Source organism: Grammomys surdaster, unplaced genomic scaffold (genome assembly GCF_004785775.1).
Source record: "Grammomys surdaster isolate TR1022 unplaced genomic scaffold, NIH_TR_1.0 581, whole genome shotgun sequence".
NCBI classification, from domain to species: Eukaryota; Metazoa; Chordata; class Mammalia; order Rodentia; family Muridae; genus Grammomys; species Grammomys surdaster.
The window spans coordinates 251,865-271,581 of NW_021605000.1; the positions used below are offsets into that span (position 1 = coordinate 251,865).

Below are 19,717 nucleotides of genomic sequence, written 5' to 3' on the forward strand. Positions count from 1 at the left end.
TTTTGACTAATAGTGATGTTGCTTTGAAACAAACTCCCTGCACAGACTTGTTTTGAAATGAGTCAAACAATTACACTTTGGTGGTCTACCCTAATCGTGAGCATCCTACATTTGTGCGCGCACACAGCTGTACCTGGATAGTGAGATTCTAGGAATAAAACTGCTGAGCTAAAGGAAAAATACATTTAAAGACTAAAGAATTATTGTCATGGTTGAACATAAAAAAAAAACCCACAGAATCAATTTATACTCCCATTAACATCATGAGTGTCCTCAGCAGGCACAGCAGCTTGGGGACGGATGGCCGAGTTCCTCATGTTGCTTACATGATGAATAAACATGCTATTTGCATTTCCTTCAGGTTGATCATTAACAAATAAAATGTCCATCAGAGTGGACTATGGGGAACAGTTAAACCCAACCCACCACTACTGATATTACACAGCAACCAAGATTTACACCATGAAGATCCATTTAAATATTCACTTGAGATCTAAGCTATATTATCATACAAAACCCACAGAAACACCAAACAACAACAAAAAATCCCCAGAACAATGAAAAAAAAAAGAATCCCATTTTTTTTTTTTAGTTTGGAAGTAGAGGGGAAAATTCTGACAACCTAAGTATCCCAGTTCTTTGTGTTTTTCTAAAACACTGTTCAATTTGCAAAGTAAAGATCAGGGAACATTTGGAGTTTCATCCTTCCCTCCTCTGTCCCTTTAGTGACACTACCTAGTGGCTGAGGGTAACTATATGCTGTGGGTTCAGATTGTTGTTACATTCCAGACCGGGCAACTGGTTTCTCTCTGTCTTCACTGAGTTACTTTTAAAAACAAGGGCCTTGTTTTGCATTTCTGTGAGGTACTGAAGGGATTGGGGAAAAAAAAAAAACCCTGCAAAATGTGAGTGATATAAGAAATCAGTTTACCCAAGAAGACACCTTTGTTAACTTACTGGTCTCAGGTACCTTGACTATGAAGTGGTGATATATAGAAAGGATTCTGGTGAATGGTTCAGATTCATTACTATTTTTTAAAACGTTTTGGGGGACTCTTCTTTAGGAATCTAGTATGAGCCATGCCTCGATAGTTTGCACTAGGCAGGAGTGACATTCTTAGAATGGGGGCCTGATTCTGGGAAACATAATCAAAGCTGGTTAATCAAATGAGAATTGACCTTTGTAGTATGATTATTGTTGACAATGTAGGTATGCTATAAACCTGCAAGACATGTTTTATCGGAGTCATGAATGAGGCGCGAGAATTATCCTCACAGGGACATCTGAACATGCGTAGAACACTGGAATTACATAGGCTTCCTTTAACTGTGACACTCTCAACAATTAGCATAGTCGTTAAGAACAAGCCCTTTCTGCTGTTATCTTCTCTGCTTTCATCTGGGGTGTCTGGCGGCATGCCTTCTGGGCAACAAGACCTCAGTGTATCTTGCAGTTAGAATGGCTTCATCTTTTATGTATAGGTGGTCCCTCCTCTCCACAGAATGCTGACATACTTTTGTTTTGTCTTTGAATGAACAGATGATATGGAAAATTCTGTAGGCGAAGTCAGTCATCCATTGCAAAAGTTCTGGAAAGTCCCTATGACACCTGACCGATTCCTTCTGACTGTCAATGCATTGCAACAAGCCCACAATTCTGAAGACTTTGCCTATCCCCATAGGCCCAGAACTCAAGTCATTGATGCCTGGGGGCCTTCAATTCCATATCCGAGGAAAGTCCTAACTCTCAAAGGAAAATCAGTTCAACACGCAGTCGATCAGCTGCGATCCACCAATCTTCCTACAGATGTGAAACAAACCAATATTCCCCTTGAAATCCAGAAACTTCAGCCCAACTTGAAAAAGTCCTTGCACAGTCCCAGAGTCCAGGCCACTGTACCTCAGCCCAGTCTTATCCGTCCCAAGGTCTCTGACAGCTTAAAGGCTGACGAGCACTTGACCAGTTCAATTGATGGGGCAACGCGCCGTGCAGGCCCCCTGACCAGCATGCAGGTCATTAAACCAAACCGAATGCTCGCTCCTCGAGGCGGCACAGCCACCCTGTCTCTTAAGAAAGAACGGCCTCGTTTCTACACAACCCTTGATCCTCTTAGAATGAACACTGGGTTCATGCTGTTGACTGTGAAGGAGGAAAAAGAATTCGCAGAAGCCAAGATGAAGGAATACCAAGCCAGTGTATCCACTAAAGAGGTCGACCCAGGAAAAGCCAGCAAAGCTGCATGGATTCGTAAGATCAAAGGTCTGCCTATTGATAATTTCATGAAGGAAGGGAAAACAGCAGCCCCCGAACTTGGACAAAATGTGTTTATCTAAACCAGGCTTGGGAAATTACAGCAGCAATTACAGCAAACAGAAAACCAAGTGAGTGTTGGTGTCTAGACCTTTCTTCTTGGGCATTGCTTTGGCAATTCATTCGAACTCTTTCTATGGATCAAAGAGAGGGTAGGGTTACACCAAGACAGCAGGAGACAGGGAGAGGGCGCTGCGTGCATTCCACTTAGTGAGATGTAGGCAAGGTCACTGACCGGTGTCTGTGTGAAGAGGTGGCCATTGGCAGTCAGATGCCACTCATCACTACCAACAGGGTTATTGTTGCTTCCAGAAACTGTTTAACAGTGGCTATCAGGATACTATATAAAAATTTCCTGGTATTTTTGCTGAGACCAAAACTCAGCTTTGGGAAATGATGTGGGGAGCTCAAAAGGCAGACTTGTATTTAGAACACCGTACGAGATTTTACTGGTCAGAACACACTCCATCAGAAGAACACGAAGCGTATTTTCTACCTAACGAGCCATTAATAACAAGTCTATTAAGGCTCCTACTTAAATACTCAGGGGGAGGTGTCAGCGGCAAGGTGGGTAATTTTGAAAAGAGTGGCTGACCAGCTCACTGGTGGATATGCTCACTGAAGGGCTCGGGACCCAAACAAAGAGTATAGTCCCTACACAGAGGCTCAATACCCCAGGCAGACTTTCCCCATCATTACGTTCCATTTCTTGAGGGGGTGGGTAAGGCAGGAGGACTGAGCATCTAGTCAGTTGGTAGTAGGAGGCATCACCCTACTCCAAAAGCAAGCAAAGAAACGTCCCCACCAATCCTCCAAAAACGAAAACAAAAATCCTCCTAACAAGTGGGAAATTCACTTTCTTGTCAAATGTTTTAAAACTTAAAATGTGGTAAGGAATTCAACTTGCATTCATATAAAAAGTGAGAACAACAACAACAACAAAATTCCACACAACCCCACAACACAGGGTGGGTCACCAAAAACATTGTCCAATCAGGTTTGGACATAGGTCATCTGTTCACCTTCACATAAAGATGGGCAATTACCTTGCCTGCTTTCTCTTTTTGGGGAATTTGGTTGATGTTTCTTCATTATTGTAACACTGGGTTTGACTCAGTGCTGGCAAAGAACCAGATAAAACCTGGGGTTCCCTCAATAGAGTCCCTTCAGTTAAGAAAAGGTAGGAGAGACATCGCATAAGCCTTCCAACAGTCTGACATAGTTGAGCAAACAATATCGCTATCATTACAGTTGCAAAGATGGCTTTAAATTCTCTGAATTGTAGGTCTAGGCAAGATCATGCCATTAGCTGGTGACTTAAAACAATAATAAAAACAATGCGTGCCACTTTACTAAACGCTCTGTAAAGCCATCACTGTCCTTCCCACTTTACAGCTGAGGAAGGATGTACATAGAAATTGGCTATATAATTGGTACACAGAGCGCAGATGCACCGTACTGGCCTCTGTTCTTGGTCTAATGGTATGCCCTTTACCGTAGTACCCCCACTGCTTACGCTAGTCTTCTTGTCTTTTTCTTACTCGTTCTTATTTTTATTCCTTTCCAAGGACACATTTATTTCTCAAGTATCTTTAAAATTTAAATCGCAAAAGTAAGACTATACTAAAATGCAATACAAGGTTAAATTATAGAATAAAGCCACGCCCCTCTCAGGGCATCTCCGCTAGTGCTAATGACTCACAATTTGTACTTCAATGGTAGCAAAAATCATTTTCCATTCATAACCCAAGAAACTTCCCTTTAGAACCCACTAAGTTAGCCAACTCATTCCCAAGCATTTTGCTTTTGCTCAGAGGTGCAGCTCCGGCCAGGCTCACGCTTGTTCCGCCCACCTCCGCCTCGGTTCCTACAGAGCCTCTGTGGCTTGGTCCCACCCACATACCCCGCCTCCTCCTGCGCGCGTCGGCCGCGTGGACCCGCTCTTCCCGCCCCGCCCACTATGGATCCCCGCCCTCGCGGCGTGGACCCGCCTATTGCCTTCCGGTCCCGGGGATTGCTCCCTCCCACGAAGCTGCTTCCTGGTGTGCTCGTGACGTTGGCTGCAGAGCCCGCTCACACAGCAGCTGCGTTGTCGTGGCTCCCGGAAGTGGGGGGTGGGTTTGTGCCGGGTCGTCATGTTGTCGCAGGTGAGGGATGGCAGCCGGTCGTCGGTCGCCGGTGCCAGTGCTTGAGTTGGGGACCGGGGTCTTCCCAGTCTCCGGAGGTTGTTGGGTCCGTGTGCCCAACCACTGCCTGAGCTGTAGGAAGGGCAGGCGGGTGGGTAGGAGTGCCGGGCCCGGGCAAATTGTCGCTAGAGGGTTTGTGGGCTCTGAGGGATAGGGTGCACCAGTGACCCAGGAGGCACGGGAGCCTCCTGTTGTGTAGAGGCGGGTCGTCAGGGGAGTGGAGCACACTGGCTGCAGGGATCTCTGGGTTGAGGTCCGGGTAACCCGTCTCCCTATAGCCTACCCGGATGAGGGGGATGGCCTTTAGAACCCGGACACTCACTTGCAGGGCGGTCCTGTAGGGAGAGATTGTCAGAGCCTTGGGTTCCAGAAACTGTTACCACGCTGTACACAGGTAGTCACGATGGTTATCACATTTGTACCCATAGAGATCGATGTAGCCAATTGGCTATCGACTAGAGGTTAGAACACGTAATATATTTTCTTCCTTTAAAATTTTACTGTGAACTCCCATGTAGGTTATATCACATAGGAAGTTTCTTGTCCTGCATTGTCAGGTTGGGGTGTTCGAGGAGATGAGATTTGCAAAGGGCAGCATGGGGGTGGCATGGGTGAAGGGAGAGGTTAGGTTGGGAAAGAACATATTTTGGGATCATAATAACAAAGACGTAGTGACCTACCAAGAGTCTGAGGATGGGCCAACTAGAGAAGTCTACTTTGTGGAAATGTGGAGTAGAGAAAATCCGTTGGTGGTTTCAACTCAGCCCTCTGAAGGTGCAAGGAGGCTGGGGAAAGACAACCATGCCACCTCTTCCTACTCTGAAGTCTGTGACCATGAATTTTCTCGATAAGCCCTTCTGTCTGCTGGGCATTTGACATTTTTATAGTCAGTACCTTCTCTCCCCCAGGCAACCTGTGCATTAAAACTTTTCTGCTGACTTAAACATCTATTCCCTTGGTTTTTTGTTTTTTTTTTTTTTTGTTTGTTTTTTGGGGTTTTTTCTTTTTTTTTTGGTCTGATAATTTTGCTTCTTATTTCACCAAGAAGCAGGACCCCACCCCCAACCCGGACCCACGATTTTCATACCACTCCCCTCCCTGCATCTTTGCTAATCACCCACAGGTCCTTCTGTGCATCTGTGGTACTCCGTTGTTGGGTCGAAGCTGATGCATTAGTTTCACCTTTGCTCACTGGGAAGCGTTCATCAGTTGCACTGTTAGTTGCCTTCCATTTCCCCTCTTTGGAAAAGCTTGTTGGTGTTAGCTCAAAGACATGCTTTAATTTCTTCTATTTTTTTTTCACCTGTCTCCAACTGATTATAACTGTCTTGACTCAGCCTTTCAAGTGCTGGAATTGCAGTCACAAGGGGCCACACTTATACTTTCTATTATCTTAAAAAAGTTAACATCCTCACATGACATCTCAAATATCACCCCGTTCCTTGTTCTTGAAACCCATGTGCATACCTGGGATTCTGTCTCATCAGTTCTAGTTGGGAATTCTTCTCTGTTCCCTGCTGTTCTGTATCTTCTCGTGTTTTTCCATTACTTTATTTATTCACTTTACATCCAGATCTGTTCTTAGGAATTCACAGAAGGGTGTTAGAAACCCAGCAGTCTTTTGGGAGTCATCTTAGGAGCAGCATTCTTCAGGTGTTGGGATCCTCCTGGGAGCACTTTATCCCTCTTCCAGAGTGAGAGGTTTTATATATTAGAACGCTGCTTGAAAGAATAGGAAGAAAATGATAGAACAAGTCCTAGAGGCATGATGGTTGTTATTTAGCCTCAAATAAGAGAAAGCATCGTGAGGAGTCATAGAAACAGGATGCAGTCACATAGTTTTGTGAAGGAGCCAGAAACCATTTTAAGTGTATCCCCAATAGCTTCAGTTTTTCTCCGTGACTCAGGAGAGAGTAGCTGACAATAGATGTTCGTGTTGGGGAGCACCGTCTGCTCCTCTTTGTTCTTTCAGGGCTTAGGCTGGTGTTAACTGATTATTAGATTCTCACAGAGGGTTTTCTTCAGATGATTGGAGTTGGAGTAGAAGGTCTGTAGGTCCCTTTTTTCCTACACGGTGAATTCCTGGTACTTGTAACTCATGTCTTCGCCTTCCATTTTGAGGATTGTGTAGGTTTGTATGTAGTAGGCACACAAGCACTGAGTTTCCTTTTTACCATAGATATTTAATTTCCTAACAGGACAGTAATGATGACACTGAAGATGTCTCACTGTTTGATGCAGAAGAGGAGACGACCAATAGATCAAGAAAATCCAAAATCAGGTACAAGGTTAAGTTGGAGTTCTGTTACTATCTATTCGGTCCAGATCTTGGTGCTTGCTGATGGGATTTGTGTTGACATTTTTTTGATTTTTTTTGTTTTTGTTTTGTTTTGACACAGTCCCACTATGTAGACTTGGCTGGTCCAAAATTCATAGAGATCTTGCCTGTCTTTGCCTCCTTAGTGCTGAGATTAAAGGTGTGTGCTATCATACCCAGCTCCCTGTGTCTCACTTTTTGATATGAAAAACCATCTGACAAAATCAGAGAGAGGGAGAGAGAGAGAGAGAGAGAGAGAGAGAGAGAGAGAGAGAGGTAGGTAGGTATTGGGAAGTTTCAGTACATGGTTGCAGATGACCCATTCCTCCTGGCTAGGCCCGTCTCTTATGGTTTCCCACACCTCAAACACCAGTACTACTGTCTAGGTGGTGGGACGGGTTGCCTGAGCTTCAAGATGAGGCAGGGTAGGTTAGGCATGCTTGTGAGTTATATGCTGTTGATTTGACATATTATGAGGTAGAGGTAACTTGAAATTAGTAGTTGGCATGTAGATCTTGTTCTTTCAAATTAGCAAACCTAGAAATCAGTTATTTGAACAGTGATGTTTTAAAGTCTGTGTTGACTGCTGTTTTCTGAGAATACACATTTCTTTATGTGATTTTTTTTAGGGGACAGGGTTGAGAACTCAAGGCCCTGGGTTCAGTTCTCAGCTTAAAAAAAAAAAGACAAATCACAAAAATAAAGAGGCTATAATTTCTGTAGATACATTTTTGATTTCTTTTGTAAATTTCAGAATTATATCTTGTATATATAAGTAGCACAAAGTTAAATGTACATCTAAATGTATTTTCTGTAAAGAAATAAACTTAAGTAAACATTCTACTTGAATCTTGAAAACTCTGTGCTAAGTGAAGGTGCTGGTCACAGGAGACAAAATATTGCGTGGTTTTACTTAATGGAGTGTCCATAATGGGTGAATCAATAGAGACAGAAGATGATTGGTTACTTAGGACTGAGGGGGTTGGGAAGAAAAGAGGGATGATTGCCAGCGGGGACAGATTTGCTTTTTGGAGTAATAAAACGTTGTTAGATTGTGGTGATGGTCACACCACTGAATATATTTTAAAAATTCAATTTACAAAAACCCATGCATACTTGTATGATGATGCTACATGTACTCCTGGAGGCAAGGACAGGAAGAGTATGAAGTTTAGGGTAGCCTGAGCTACCTAGTGAGACCTTATTTGTCACAAAGGGGCAGGGGGAGAAAAAGGAAGACACAAAACTGTACGGTGACTTTGCCTTAGTGCTTGAAGTGATTTCTCACTCTGGGGCCCTTGTGACGTGATTAGATCATCTAAGCTGGTAAGGTCTGTTTTGATAGTTTCTACTCAATGAGGTGCCAGAGTCAGCTCATGTCATAGATTTTCTTGTGACAGTAGAACCTAGTTTAGTGGTGGGGCTCAAGGGAGAGTAAGCTGTTAGCCTTCTCCTCCCCTTACTCATGGTTATGGGGCTGCTAGCCCTTGCAGTGAGGCGTAACCGTGTTGCTGCGCCTCGACTTTTAGACACCCAGTGGCGTCCTTCTTCCACCTGTTCTTCCGGGTCAGTGCGGTCGTGGTCTATCTCCTCTGCGAGCTGCTCAGCAGCAGCTTCATTGCCTGCATGGTGACAATTATCTTGCTGCTGTCATGCGACTTTTGGGCAGTGAAGGTAGGTCCTGTTTTTATTTTAAAACTGTATTTAATACGAATTCGAATAAGGAATAAATGGAAAGGAACAGGACAGCATTGTGGATTGATGCTAATTCGTCCATCACTTTAGACCTTCTCTGTGTTGAAGTGCGGGGTGCACCTACCTGATCACATGAGCACTGCTCAGTCGTGGTCCCCTGTGCCAGTCTACAGAATATCACTAGCAGCCATAGAATCTACATATTTTATTCTGATGCCATTTATGAATATTCTGGGTATAGTTTCTATGTAAAATTCCAATATAGTTTGCAGATGTTTAAGAAGTATCCTTGTTTGTTTGTTTGTTTGTTTTGTAAAAGCTCCAGGTACTTGGGATCAGTCTTCACAGCAAGGGGCAAGTCTGCCTCCATAGGATATTTTTCAATGTCTGAAGCATTTTTGATGCTTACAAATAGGGTTGGAAGTAAGGGCACATTTGTTTCAGTAGTAAAAATTATACTCTTAAGGAAATAAATATTGGTTAAAATCCCATTCTGAAGATAAGATTCAACTGAAACAGTGACATTAGATAACATCAGACCAATTCAGACAGAAAGAAACTTGGCACTATACGATGAGAAGGACTAGGGCCTAGGATGGGCATGTGCTGTATGCCTGTAATCTTATCACTTGGGAGGCAGGAGCAAAAGGACCACAAACTCAAGGCTAGCATGGTCTACATAGTGAGTTCTACGTTAGCTAGGGCTATGATATGAGACCCTGTACTGGCTAATTTTATGCCAACTTGACACAAGTTATCAGACAGGAGGGAACCTCAGTTGAGAAAATGCCTTCAAAATATTGGTCTGTAGGCAAGACTGTAGGACATTTTCTTTGTTAGTAATTTTATCAGGGAGGACTCAACCCATTATGGGTGTTGCCTTCTCTGGGCAGATAGTCCGGGGTTTTATAAGAAAGCAGGCTGAGCAAGCCATTAGGCAGCACCCCTCCATGGCCTCTGCATAAGTTCCTGCTGCCAGGTTCCTGCCCTGCTTGAGTTCCTGCCCTGACTGCCTTTGAAGATGAACTATGACCTGGACGTGTAAGCAGAATAAACCCTTTCTTCTCCAAGTTGCTTAGGTCATGGTGTTTCATCACAGCAATGGTAACTCCTAACTAAGACAGACCCCATCTTAAAATTAAAACTAGAAAGAAGGAAGAGAAGACCTAGAAAGGAAACACAGATGTGGAGGAAGGACAGGCGTTCTGTCTTAGGAAGAAGAAAGGGTGCTGCTCTGGGCTTGCTTGTTGTTTATCCTATGAGCTGCATGCACCCTGTCTTGGCATGGCCATTTTTGTTTACTCTTTAGTCAGGCCTGGAGTGTAAGGGTTAACTGGTTATTCTGGGGAGAACTGAATTAGTGAAAAAGTACACCAAGATGGTATTTATAATGTTTTAAATAATCGTTTAAAAATGTATGTTCATATTAATCTCTCCCAGAATGTCACAGGTAGACTAATGGTCGGCCTACGTTGGTGGAATCATATCGATGAGGATGGGAAGAGCCACTGGGTGTTTGAGTCCAGAAAGGTAAATTAATAAAGTGTGTGCAGGTTCCTTCTGGGTACTGAAGGGTGGAGGAGTCAACGCTGAGAGCACAGTGCATATCACTTACCCCCTTAGTATGAAGTCAGGCAGCCACCAGAGCACAGTGCATTTGCTGCCTCTGTCTGGAAACAAGGCAGACACAGGCCAGGATCCTGAGAGCAGGGCAAGCTGCCTGTTGGCCTGCTGATGAGTCTTCCTGGTCGCCCTCAGCTCTGTTGCCTTTGCTGGGCATCATCTTGGATCTGTCTGTGTTCAGCAGACACTTCCTCCTGTATTTTTTTCTGTCTTTGCCCCCATGGTCATTTCCTATTAGGGAGAAGATTGCAGCTGTGTACAGGGTCAGAGTGATTGTCTGTTCTTTAAGCCGGTGCCCTCGTAACTGGGGAACCTGCTTGTTTTGGATCACCCTGCTTCCTAATAGTGAACGGTTCACTTTCTTGTGGAATTTTCTTTTGGAGACAGATAAGAATCTTGGCAGTACTACCAGTTAAATGGTTTGCCCACTGCTTAGAAGAACCTTTCCGAGTAATACTTCCCAGAAAGCGACATTGTGCTCACTGAGCTTGTATTCCAGTCATCAAATCTGCCTCGGAAATAAACTCATTTCCTTGTCAATACCTGGGTTTTGCAGGGACATGCAGTCTCGGAGATGACTCTGCTTTCTGTAACTCTCACCTTTCTTAGAATGAACGGCACTAGTGCAAGAAGAATTGAGTTTCATGGCTGTGAAAGGCCTTGTCTTCCTGTGAACATGCAAAATTCTTGAGCCAAAACAAAGTCTAATAATTCATTTATTAAGGTTGTTTAGTGGCAGAGCCACTAACTTGTGTATTTGGTGACCCTAACTTGGGTCACCTCTATTAAATTTTGAATTTAAGTGCCATGTGTTCTCTGTTTAAAAAGTGATTTTTACTGATAAATCTGACATCAGTGGTTGAAATGATGCTTGTATTGTTTGCTTTTGTAGTCAACTCCTCAAGACAACAAAACCATTTCTGAGGCCGAGTCAAGAATCTTTTGGTTAGGACTCATTGCCTGTCCAGTCCTATGGGTGATCTTTGCCTTTAGTGCCCTCTTTTCCTTCAGAGTGAAGTGGCTGGTGAGTATCAGCGTTCAAGGATAACTTGTTAGTCATCATCTGACCCATCCATCTGGCCTGTACTGACTGGGCAGCTTTGTCTTGTATTTTTGAGTTCCAGTCTTCAACTCTGTTTTCCCCTGACTATGGGCCACACGCCAGCTTCCCTGGTATCAGTGGTGGTTGTGGTCTTTTAAGGAAACTGGTTGGTAAGATCTTCTGCTTGGTTATTTTGCTAGTAAATCACCCCAGACCACAGGAGCTTAGAACAACTGTCAGCTGTGTGCTGGCTTCATGGTGATTGGGTCAGGGCAACCCATGGGGTGTCCAGCTCACCGTCTGAGTCGCCTTGTGAACTCATTGTCACTGTTGCTGGTGCTCACTGGGGTCTTCTGGACTCAGGAGGATGTGGAAGAGCATGAGAGACAGAAATACTATTCCCGCTGTGTTTGAAACTTGCAGTTGTCACCTGAGCCAAACCGAGTCTCGCCTCTGTAATAGTTGAGTTTGCTGTATTTGACACTCACAGGCTCCATGCATTGTACCCTAACTGGATTCCCGCTCCCCAGGCGTTAGTGTCTCCTGTCCCTGTTTTGCTGTGACATCTTGGTTTTGTGTGTGTACACTCATATTTTCCTGTTACGGTGTGGTAGTTTTGTTTGTTTTTACTTTGTAATCATCTCTATATACTTGTATCTAATCTTTCGCAAATTAGACGATGTCTTCGGTGTTTATGGGTTTCTGCCGTATAGTGGAGACAGCATTTTGACTTGTGGTTTTAATTTAGGCATAGTACTTTTCTTTTATCACTCCGAGTACTAAACTTGGGTGTTTTTACTGACTTAAAGTGGTGGTTCTCAACTTTCTCAATACCGTGACCCTTTCATACAGTTCCTCATATTGTGGTGAGCCCCAACTTTAAAATTATTTCCATTGCTATTTCATAACCAGAAGTTTGCTACTGTTATGAATCATAATATAAATATCTGCTATGCAGCCCTCAAAGGAGTTGAGACCCACAGGTTGAGAACCACTTACTTAAAGACTTGATGTAGATGAAAAGAAACACTCCTGTCCCTGTGATAGTCATTAGTTTATTTCTCTTGGAGCTTCTTGCAGAGTGGCACCAGACTGGTTCTTTCTCTGAGCAGCAGCTCTTCTCTGTGTTTACTGGCTGTCTTAGTTAGGGTTTTATTGCTGTGAAGAGATACTATAACCAAGGCAACTTCTAAAGAATAGCATTTGGTTGGGGCTGGCTTATAGATTCAGAGGTTTAGTCCATTATCATCAAGGTGGGAAGCATGACAGTGTCCAGGTAGACATGGTGCTGGTGGAGCTGAGAGTTCTACATCTTGATCCAAAGGCAGCCAGGAGAAGACTACTGTCTTCTAGGAAGCTAGGAGGAGGGTCTCCAAGCTCACTCCCAAAGTGACACACTTCCTCCAACAAGGCCACACTTCCTAGTGGTACCACTCCCTGGGCCAAGCATATTCAAACCACCACACTGGTTTATTTGTTTTTCTTAAAAATCTTCTTGTGGGACAGGATGACAGCTCAGGCGGTAAAGTGCTTGCTACTCAAGCATGGGGACTTGAGTTCAGTCCTGAGCGACCCATAAAAGGCTGGTGCAGCAGTGCATATCTGTAATCCCAGTACTGGGGAGACAGAGACAAGAGGGTCAATCCTGCAGGCTTACTGCCCCACCAGTTTAGACAACTTGGCAAATTCTGGATTCAGTGAGAGGCTCTGTTTAGAATCAGGAGGAGAATGGGTAGGAAAATACCCATCGTTGACCTGAGCCTTTACATGCATGTGTGTGTACCCACACACATGCCTACAGACACATGAACATGAGCATACAGGCACTACACACACATGTGCACACACATACACAAATAGAATTATAAACATCTTAAAAGCCTACTTGTTGCCTTTCAAGGAGAGGGAGGTTATGATGTGTGACTTCACTGTCCATCTTCAACTTAGAAATTCATTTTAAAGCCGGGTGGTGGTGGCGCACGCCTTTAATCCCAGCACTTGGGAGGCAGAGGCAGGCGGATTTCTGAGTTCGAGGCCAGCCTGGTCTACAGAGTGAGTTCCAGGACAGGACAGCCAGAGCTACACAGAGAAACCCTGTCTCGAAAAACAAAAAAAAAAAAAAAAGAAAAGAAATTCATTTTAAGGTTTATCTTCATTTAATATCGTGCTTCAGCAGGATCCGTGCTCTATCGGTACGTGGATTTGCCCCATGGCATGCTGGCACATAATGCCCAAGAGCATCCCAGTGTGCACTTGGGAAGTTGCTGGAGGCCACGGAAGTAGACATGAGGTTTTGCATTTACTTAGGCATCTGGCAACTGTCTTTGATCTCCTGTGTGTTTCCACGAACTGTAAGATGAGAACAGAGAGTGTGAGCTCTGCTTCTGTTTGGTTTTCATTTTAATAAAGTTCTTTCAGACTGCTCTTAAAACACATAAGCTAGTCAGTCATCTTCCAGTGTTTCCCACCTTGGCCGGTTATTTCCAGGTTTATATATACATGTTTTCTTTTTCTTTTTATTTAAGTTACTGGCTTATGTTCCTTGTATAGTGATAAGTTTCATAAATATATTTTAATTGAAATCTTCTTGTATTTGAGAGATTCTTTCTTCAAGTCCTCTTGGATGCCTCCCTCCTTCCTTTTATCCCCTTTACTAGAATTTTAACCAATTCTTTAGTTAAACATTTAAATTTTGCTTAAAACTGGTCATTCAGCTTGCCATGGGTCAAGGGGAGAATGATTTGGGAATCAGCGTCCTGTCTCGCTGATTTGGTTTTCACAGAGGTGTTTCCTGTATGGACTTGTTGCCAGTAGGACTGTAGAGCAGGGCAGGCAGGCTGTGGATTTCAGGCTTGTTCGGCACACATCTGTTCTTGCACACTGCTATTAAAGCACAGCTTGGTCTTTTTGCATGTGGCCTACAGCTACTTTGGGATTAAAAGTGGTAGAATTGAGAAACAGTAGAATTGAGTAACAGACCTTGATTTTTGGCCCATGGGGTCTAAACTGTTGTGTTGTTGACAGAAGTTGTTTGCTGATTTTTGTAGAGTATTTAATTGTAGGACATCAATTTGTCAGTTGATTATTCTTTTTAAATTATGTTTAAGAGTGGACATGAGTCTTCTGTCTCCTCTGAGTTCTAGGTGTCTGGGGTGACCCCAAAGTCAAGCAGCTTTGCACAGTACATTCCTTCTGCTCTGAGAGAGCAGCCTGTTCCTTTCCCATGAGCCAGCTGACATGTGCTCTCTCAGTGTGCTGCATAGATCTCTCTGAGAGAGACTATGAGGCTGACTATGGATATTGTAGTTAGTGTTTGTTCCCTACAGTTTCAGGCATTTAGAACACATGGTTGCCAGTTGGTGGCACTGTTTGGCAAGGGCTTTCCTGACCAGATGATAGAGTTGTGGCTGTGCCAGAATAAGTGTGTCACTGGATACAGGCCTGGAGAGCTTAGGGCCTCACCCTACTCCCAGTTTGCTCTCTGCTCTGGGCTTGCGGTTTGGGGTATGAGCCCTCAGCATGTGCTACAGCTGCCATGCCTTCCTGAGCTCCTGCCTCGCCATCACCAACTCCAACCCTCTAGAACCATAAACCAAGATAAACACTTCCTTCTGTCTGCTGTCTTGGCCGTCATGCTTTATCACAGCAGCAGAAATGCAGCTACAAGTATGGATGGAAATGGCGACTCCTGGTGAAGATCAGTGCCTTGTACAGAGCAGCATCTGAGAGGTGTCCTCTGCAGGCTGAGGAGTGTCATTGGTCTGACCTCTGACCTGCGGCACTTCCTTTTATCACCATAGTCTACCTGGTCTCATTTAACGAGTAGAGACAAGTCGGTTTGGGGCTGCTAACTATTGCTTGTGTCCCCTCTCCTAGGCTGTGGTGATCATGGGTGTGGTGCTGCAGGGTGCCAACCTGTATGGCTACATCCGGTGTAAAGTGGGCAACAGGAAGAACTTAACCAGCATGGCCACGTCGTACCTTGGAAAGCAGTTTCTGAGACAAGTAGGTGTTCTCTAGATGTGGTCTGTGACTGACAGAGTGATGTCTGACTCTTGTACAGTTTACTGTTTTTCAAATGCTTGTTTTAAATCACTTTTAACGTATGGACGTTTTGCCTGTATGTCTGTAAACCACATGTGGTCAATGCCCACAGAGGCTAGAAGACAGCATTGATTGGATGTCCTTGAACTGGCATTTCAGACAGCTGTGAGCTGCCATGTGGGTGCTGGGAATCCAACACTGTCTCCTCTGGAAGATCGACTAGTACTCTTAACTGCTGAGCTGTCTCTCCAGTCCACCAAATGCTTTGTGGCTCTTTAAGTCCCTCAGTTATCTAAGCATGAGTCAATGGCAGAGATATTTTACTTGCTCTTTGGAGGCTTTTAGGACATCCCAGAAATTAGTTCTTGAATTACTGTGAAACCAAGAGAAATAAACTATTATTGGGAATCACTCATTTTCACAGATTATCTCAAGTTCAGCTGCTTTTTCATTAATGATGGTTGCTTTAAATGAAAGGTCTTGAAGAATGTATATTGCATAGTTTCAAGGTTTATAAGCACAAATAAATTAAGAAGTCAGACCTTATTAGTGTTGCCTTAAAGTACTCTCCCTGCTCAGAACACAAGGTTTGTTTGTTTGTTTATTTTATTTGGGGTGTGTATGAGTGTTCTGCTTGGCATGTCTGTGTACCATATTGTGCCTGGTGTCCACAGAAGCTAGGAGGGGGCATCCAGGAGAATCCTCTCAGACTAGAGCTGTAGATGGTTGTGAACAACCATACAGGTGCTAGGAATTGAACCATGGTCCTCTGTAGGGGCAGCCAGTGTTTTAACCCATTGAGTCCTCTTTCCAGCCCCACAGAGTTTATTTTACAGTTCTTCAATACGATGGTTGAAATTAAGGTTTTCAGTGGGATAATGAAGCAGTTATGGTTTCAAGTTTGTTTAAATGTCTTGGGAAAATCCACTAGGTTTGTACGTGAATACCCTCAGTGAGGTTTAGTGTAGTGACACTATTAGAAAGGACAGTGGACCTCAGATTCCACCCGAGAGGTTTCTTACTCAGCAGATGTGGGGATGGTGTCATGGTTAGCATTTCTAACAAATCGATGTCCAAGCATCACAGTGAGTAACAAAATTCCTGGGAAGTGAAGCGCCTTGCTCAGGTGTGCAGATCCCAGTGGCCACCTGTGCTCTGTGTTATTGTTCATTTCACTTCCCAATTTCTTGTTATAGATGGTGAGAAGTAGGGAGAACAAATAGTCTTTTTAAATTTCTCTTGTTTATTGTTGTGTGTGTGTGTGTGTATGTGTGTGTGTGTGTGTGTGTGTATATATATATATATATATATATATACACACACACACATATATACAGGGTGTATGTGTGTGGGCATGTATGTGCAAGAGCATGCATATGGAGGTCAGAGGATAACTTCAGTTCTCTCCTTCCCCCATGTGCGTCATGGAGCTCAAGCTTAGATCATCCAGTTTGGTGTCGTACGAGGCACCTTACATGCTGAACCACCTTAGGGGGACATGATTTTCACTGTTGGATTTTTACATGGCTAACGCTATGGTCCACTTGTGTATGCTTTAGTATTGTGGGATTTTCTTTTTGTTTGTTTTTGTTTGTTTGTTTTTGAGACATTGTCTCACTATGTACCCTTGGATGGCCTGGACCTTGCTATGTAGACCAGGCTGGCCTTGAACCTCATGAGATCCACCTGCTTCTACTTCCTGAGATTAGAGGTGTGTGTCAGCATATCTGGCTGTGTGGGACTTGGCTATTGAACCTTGGGGCTGCTATAATATTAATGTTTTATCTTTACTTAATATGACAAGCTGGACATCTGAGTGGAAGATGGAATCCACAAGTTTTCTTCCACATTGTGTCTATTTTTAAGCATGAAAATTAATAATAATAAGGTATTGAAAACAATGTAATGAAGGAGCTGGCATGTTGATAAATTCAGTGTTCTTTGGCCTGGTGCTGTGAATCCCAGGTATGTGACGTGAGATAGCATTGACATTAACGAGTATTTTTTTTCTCTGATGTAGCACACTGGAGATGATCAGACTTCGTGAGTAAGATGAAGACTGTGTCATGGACTCTGGGAGCGACGGACAAGATTCTTGGTGTCTAGAGCTCAGTCTGTTGCAGCGTGGGGTGTTGTGTTTGTTACTTAAAAGCTTATTTAAAAGAAGGAAACCACATGGGGCTGAGAAACAGTGTGTTTTCTGGAAACAGTGTCAGAGTGTGCGTTGAGTGTATGTCTGTATAGACAGTCCTATAACAGCAATAAGTCTCAAATCCGTGTGTCCTTCACATGTGTAAGGGACCTTTGCATTTTCATCCATAGACTGTAGGAAGAGAGGGTCAGTCTGCCTCAAATATCTGTGTTTGCATAGCATTCTTGCATATTGTTTTTTTGAGGTAAGTTTTGATTCAGTGGTAAGGGTGAACATGTTGGTTTATGTATGAATTAGAAACAGTTATTAATTTTAATGTGTTCTTTTTGGTAAAGTTCCTTATCTTAGACCTGTTTAAGCAAGTAAAAGCTAAATTTGGGCACTAAGGTTAAGTGATTTTTAAATTTTGTATTTACTTGGTGATAAGTCATTCCCTCAAGGTCCATTTGACATGAGTGGATCTTCGTAGCTTTGGATATACGGGGGCTGCGTTGCTGTGTGTGTTGTGGCCATAGATCACTCTGGGACCATCTGAAATCTCTGAGTGGTCTTTGCATTAAGTTAATGAAATATTACCTTTTAATAAGAATATTATTCTTGTGTAATAATGAGAGTAATTGCTTAAGTACTCGGCATAATAAATGCCTTTAAAACATTGTATGAATTTATTTTTTTCTTGTTATTATGGGAATATTGTAAATTACATATTTGTATTAAGGTTATTTCCTAAGACAAAGCAATATACTATAGACTAAACCAAATGTAAACTGTTGTAGGCAACTGAATTCTTTTGTAGTAACTGTAAATTTTGTTGGAATCTTTAGATTATGCTGTGAATACATTTGTCCATTGTTGGCACATTTTAAATGTCTTGTTTATTGAGTACGGGTCTTCATTAGCGTGTAGCTTGGCAGGTGTATAACTTTATATAAAGCTGCGGTTTACAAAGCATTAGATGTGTTTAGTCACAGTGCTGTGACAGCTTCGAGGCCACACAACCACAGGAGCATCTGTCGAATCGGAAGCGGGTCGAGGCTGGGGAAGAAAGGCGTGCTCTGAAGTCCTCCTCTTCCTTTGGATGAGTTTATTAAGTGCTTGTTTGCCGTCAGACTTCCCTCCATCTGTCACTCCACCTGACGAGGATGGCTGTACTTACTAAAGATCAGTTTTTATTTGATCAGAAAGATCGAAATCTTGAGGATTGGGAGGCTAATAGCATCTGTTGGGAGTAACCATGTTTTTGAGCCTGAGATTCTAAACTAGTAGTAATACTAGTAAACTAGGATTTACTTTTGGACTATGCAGGATGAAGCACTTGCCCCTCTTAAGGGTTTTCTTTTTACTTTATATCTTGGTCACAACCACCTCCCCCTTCCTCCTCTCTTCCCAGTCCCATTCTTACAAATCCCTCCCCACACAGTCCTCTCTCCTTCTCTTCAGAGAAGGGGAGGCCCTCTTGGGTACCACCGTGGGACATCTAGTTCTAGCAGGACTAGGCACATCCCCTCCCACTGAGGTCCAACCAGAGAGTCCAGGTAGGGGGAAGGGATCCAATGGGAAGGAACTGAGACAATCCCCACTCCACTTGTTAGGGGACCCACAAGAACACCAAATTGCACATTTGCTACAAATGTGTAGGGTCTAGGTCCAGCTCCTGCATGCTCCCTGGTTGGTGTCCCAGGTTCTGTGAGTCCCCGTGGTCCCAGGTTAGTTGACTCTGTGGGCCTTCTTGTGTCCTTGACCCCTCCTTCTTGCTCACTTCTATCCCCCACTCTTCCACAAGACTCCCTGGACTCTGCCTGATGTTTGGCTGTGGCTCTCTGCATCTTCCTCCATCTGCTGCTGGGTGAAGTCTCTCGGGATTCGATTATGCTAGGTTTCTGTCTGCAAGCATAGCAGAGTATCATTAATAGTGTTAGGCTGTCTCTCTCACATGGAATCGGTCTCCAGTTGGGGCAGTCGTTAGTTGAGTGTTCCCTCAGTCTCTACTTCATCTCTACCCTTGCACATTTTATAGGCAAGACAAATTTGGGGTTGAAGGTTTTGTGGGTGGATTGATGTCCCCCTGCCTCCCTCTCTGGAAGTCCTGCCTGGCTACAGGAGGTGGTCACTCAGCCTCTCTATCCCCCTCTGGTAGGAACCTCATCTAGGGTCGCTCCATAGACTCCCCATATCCTCTCCAGTCCCAGGCCTCCAGTTAGTTCCCAGAGATGCCCCCTGCCCCCAACACACACACTATTTCGTTTCCCCCTCTGAGTTTTTTTCCTTCCCAGTGAGAACATAGCAACCAATTTCTACATTTGATCAGTGAGACTTGGTGTGGCCATATGACCAGGTTCTGGCTGGT

At 43.7% G+C, this 19,717-nt stretch overlaps 2 protein-coding genes across 4 annotated transcripts in view; both read left to right on the plus strand.

Moving 5' to 3' along the window:
* The window catches only part of Cdrt1 (CMT1A duplicated region transcript 1), a 38,643-nt gene extending 36,257 nt beyond the window's left edge, over positions 1-2,386 (plus strand). For both annotated transcript variants that reach the window (XM_028781938.1, XM_028781939.1), the window contains exon 13: positions 1,541-2,386. In XM_028781938.1, the coding sequence (XP_028637771.1) occupies positions 1,541-2,334 (794 nt within the window). In that variant the 3' untranslated portion in view covers positions 2,335-2,386. The remainder of the gene's footprint in view (positions 1-1,540) is intronic.
* A 1,939-nt stretch (positions 2,387-4,325) lies between these two features.
* LOC114633346 (Golgi apparatus membrane protein TVP23 homolog B) lies at positions 4,326-18,252 on the plus strand. 2 transcript variants are annotated; one of them, XM_028781927.1, is made up of 7 exons: positions 4,326-4,458; positions 6,696-6,778; positions 8,344-8,488; positions 9,950-10,039; positions 11,025-11,156; positions 15,051-15,179; positions 17,239-18,252. In XM_028781927.1, the coding sequence occupies exons 1-7, from the start codon at positions 4,447-4,449 to the stop codon at positions 17,263-17,265; spliced, it is 618 nt and encodes a 205-aa protein (XP_028637760.1). In that variant the 5' UTR covers positions 4,326-4,446; the 3' UTR covers positions 17,266-18,252. The 2 variants fall into 2 exon arrangements, with proteins under 2 accessions (XP_028637760.1, XP_028637761.1); XM_028781928.1 differs by lacking the exon at positions 11,025-11,156.
* Positions 18,253-19,717: the final 1,465 nt, after the last annotated feature.

Coding starts and splice junctions, on each gene's coding strand:
- LOC114633346 (XM_028781927.1), top strand. Junction 6,779..8,343: donor TCAAGAAAATCCAAAATCAG/GTACAAGGTTAA, acceptor CTCGACTTTTAG/ACACCCAGTGGCGTCCTTCT. Junction 10,040..11,024: donor GGGTGTTTGAGTCCAGAAAG/GTAAATTAATAA, acceptor TTGCTTTTGTAG/TCAACTCCTCAAGACAACAA.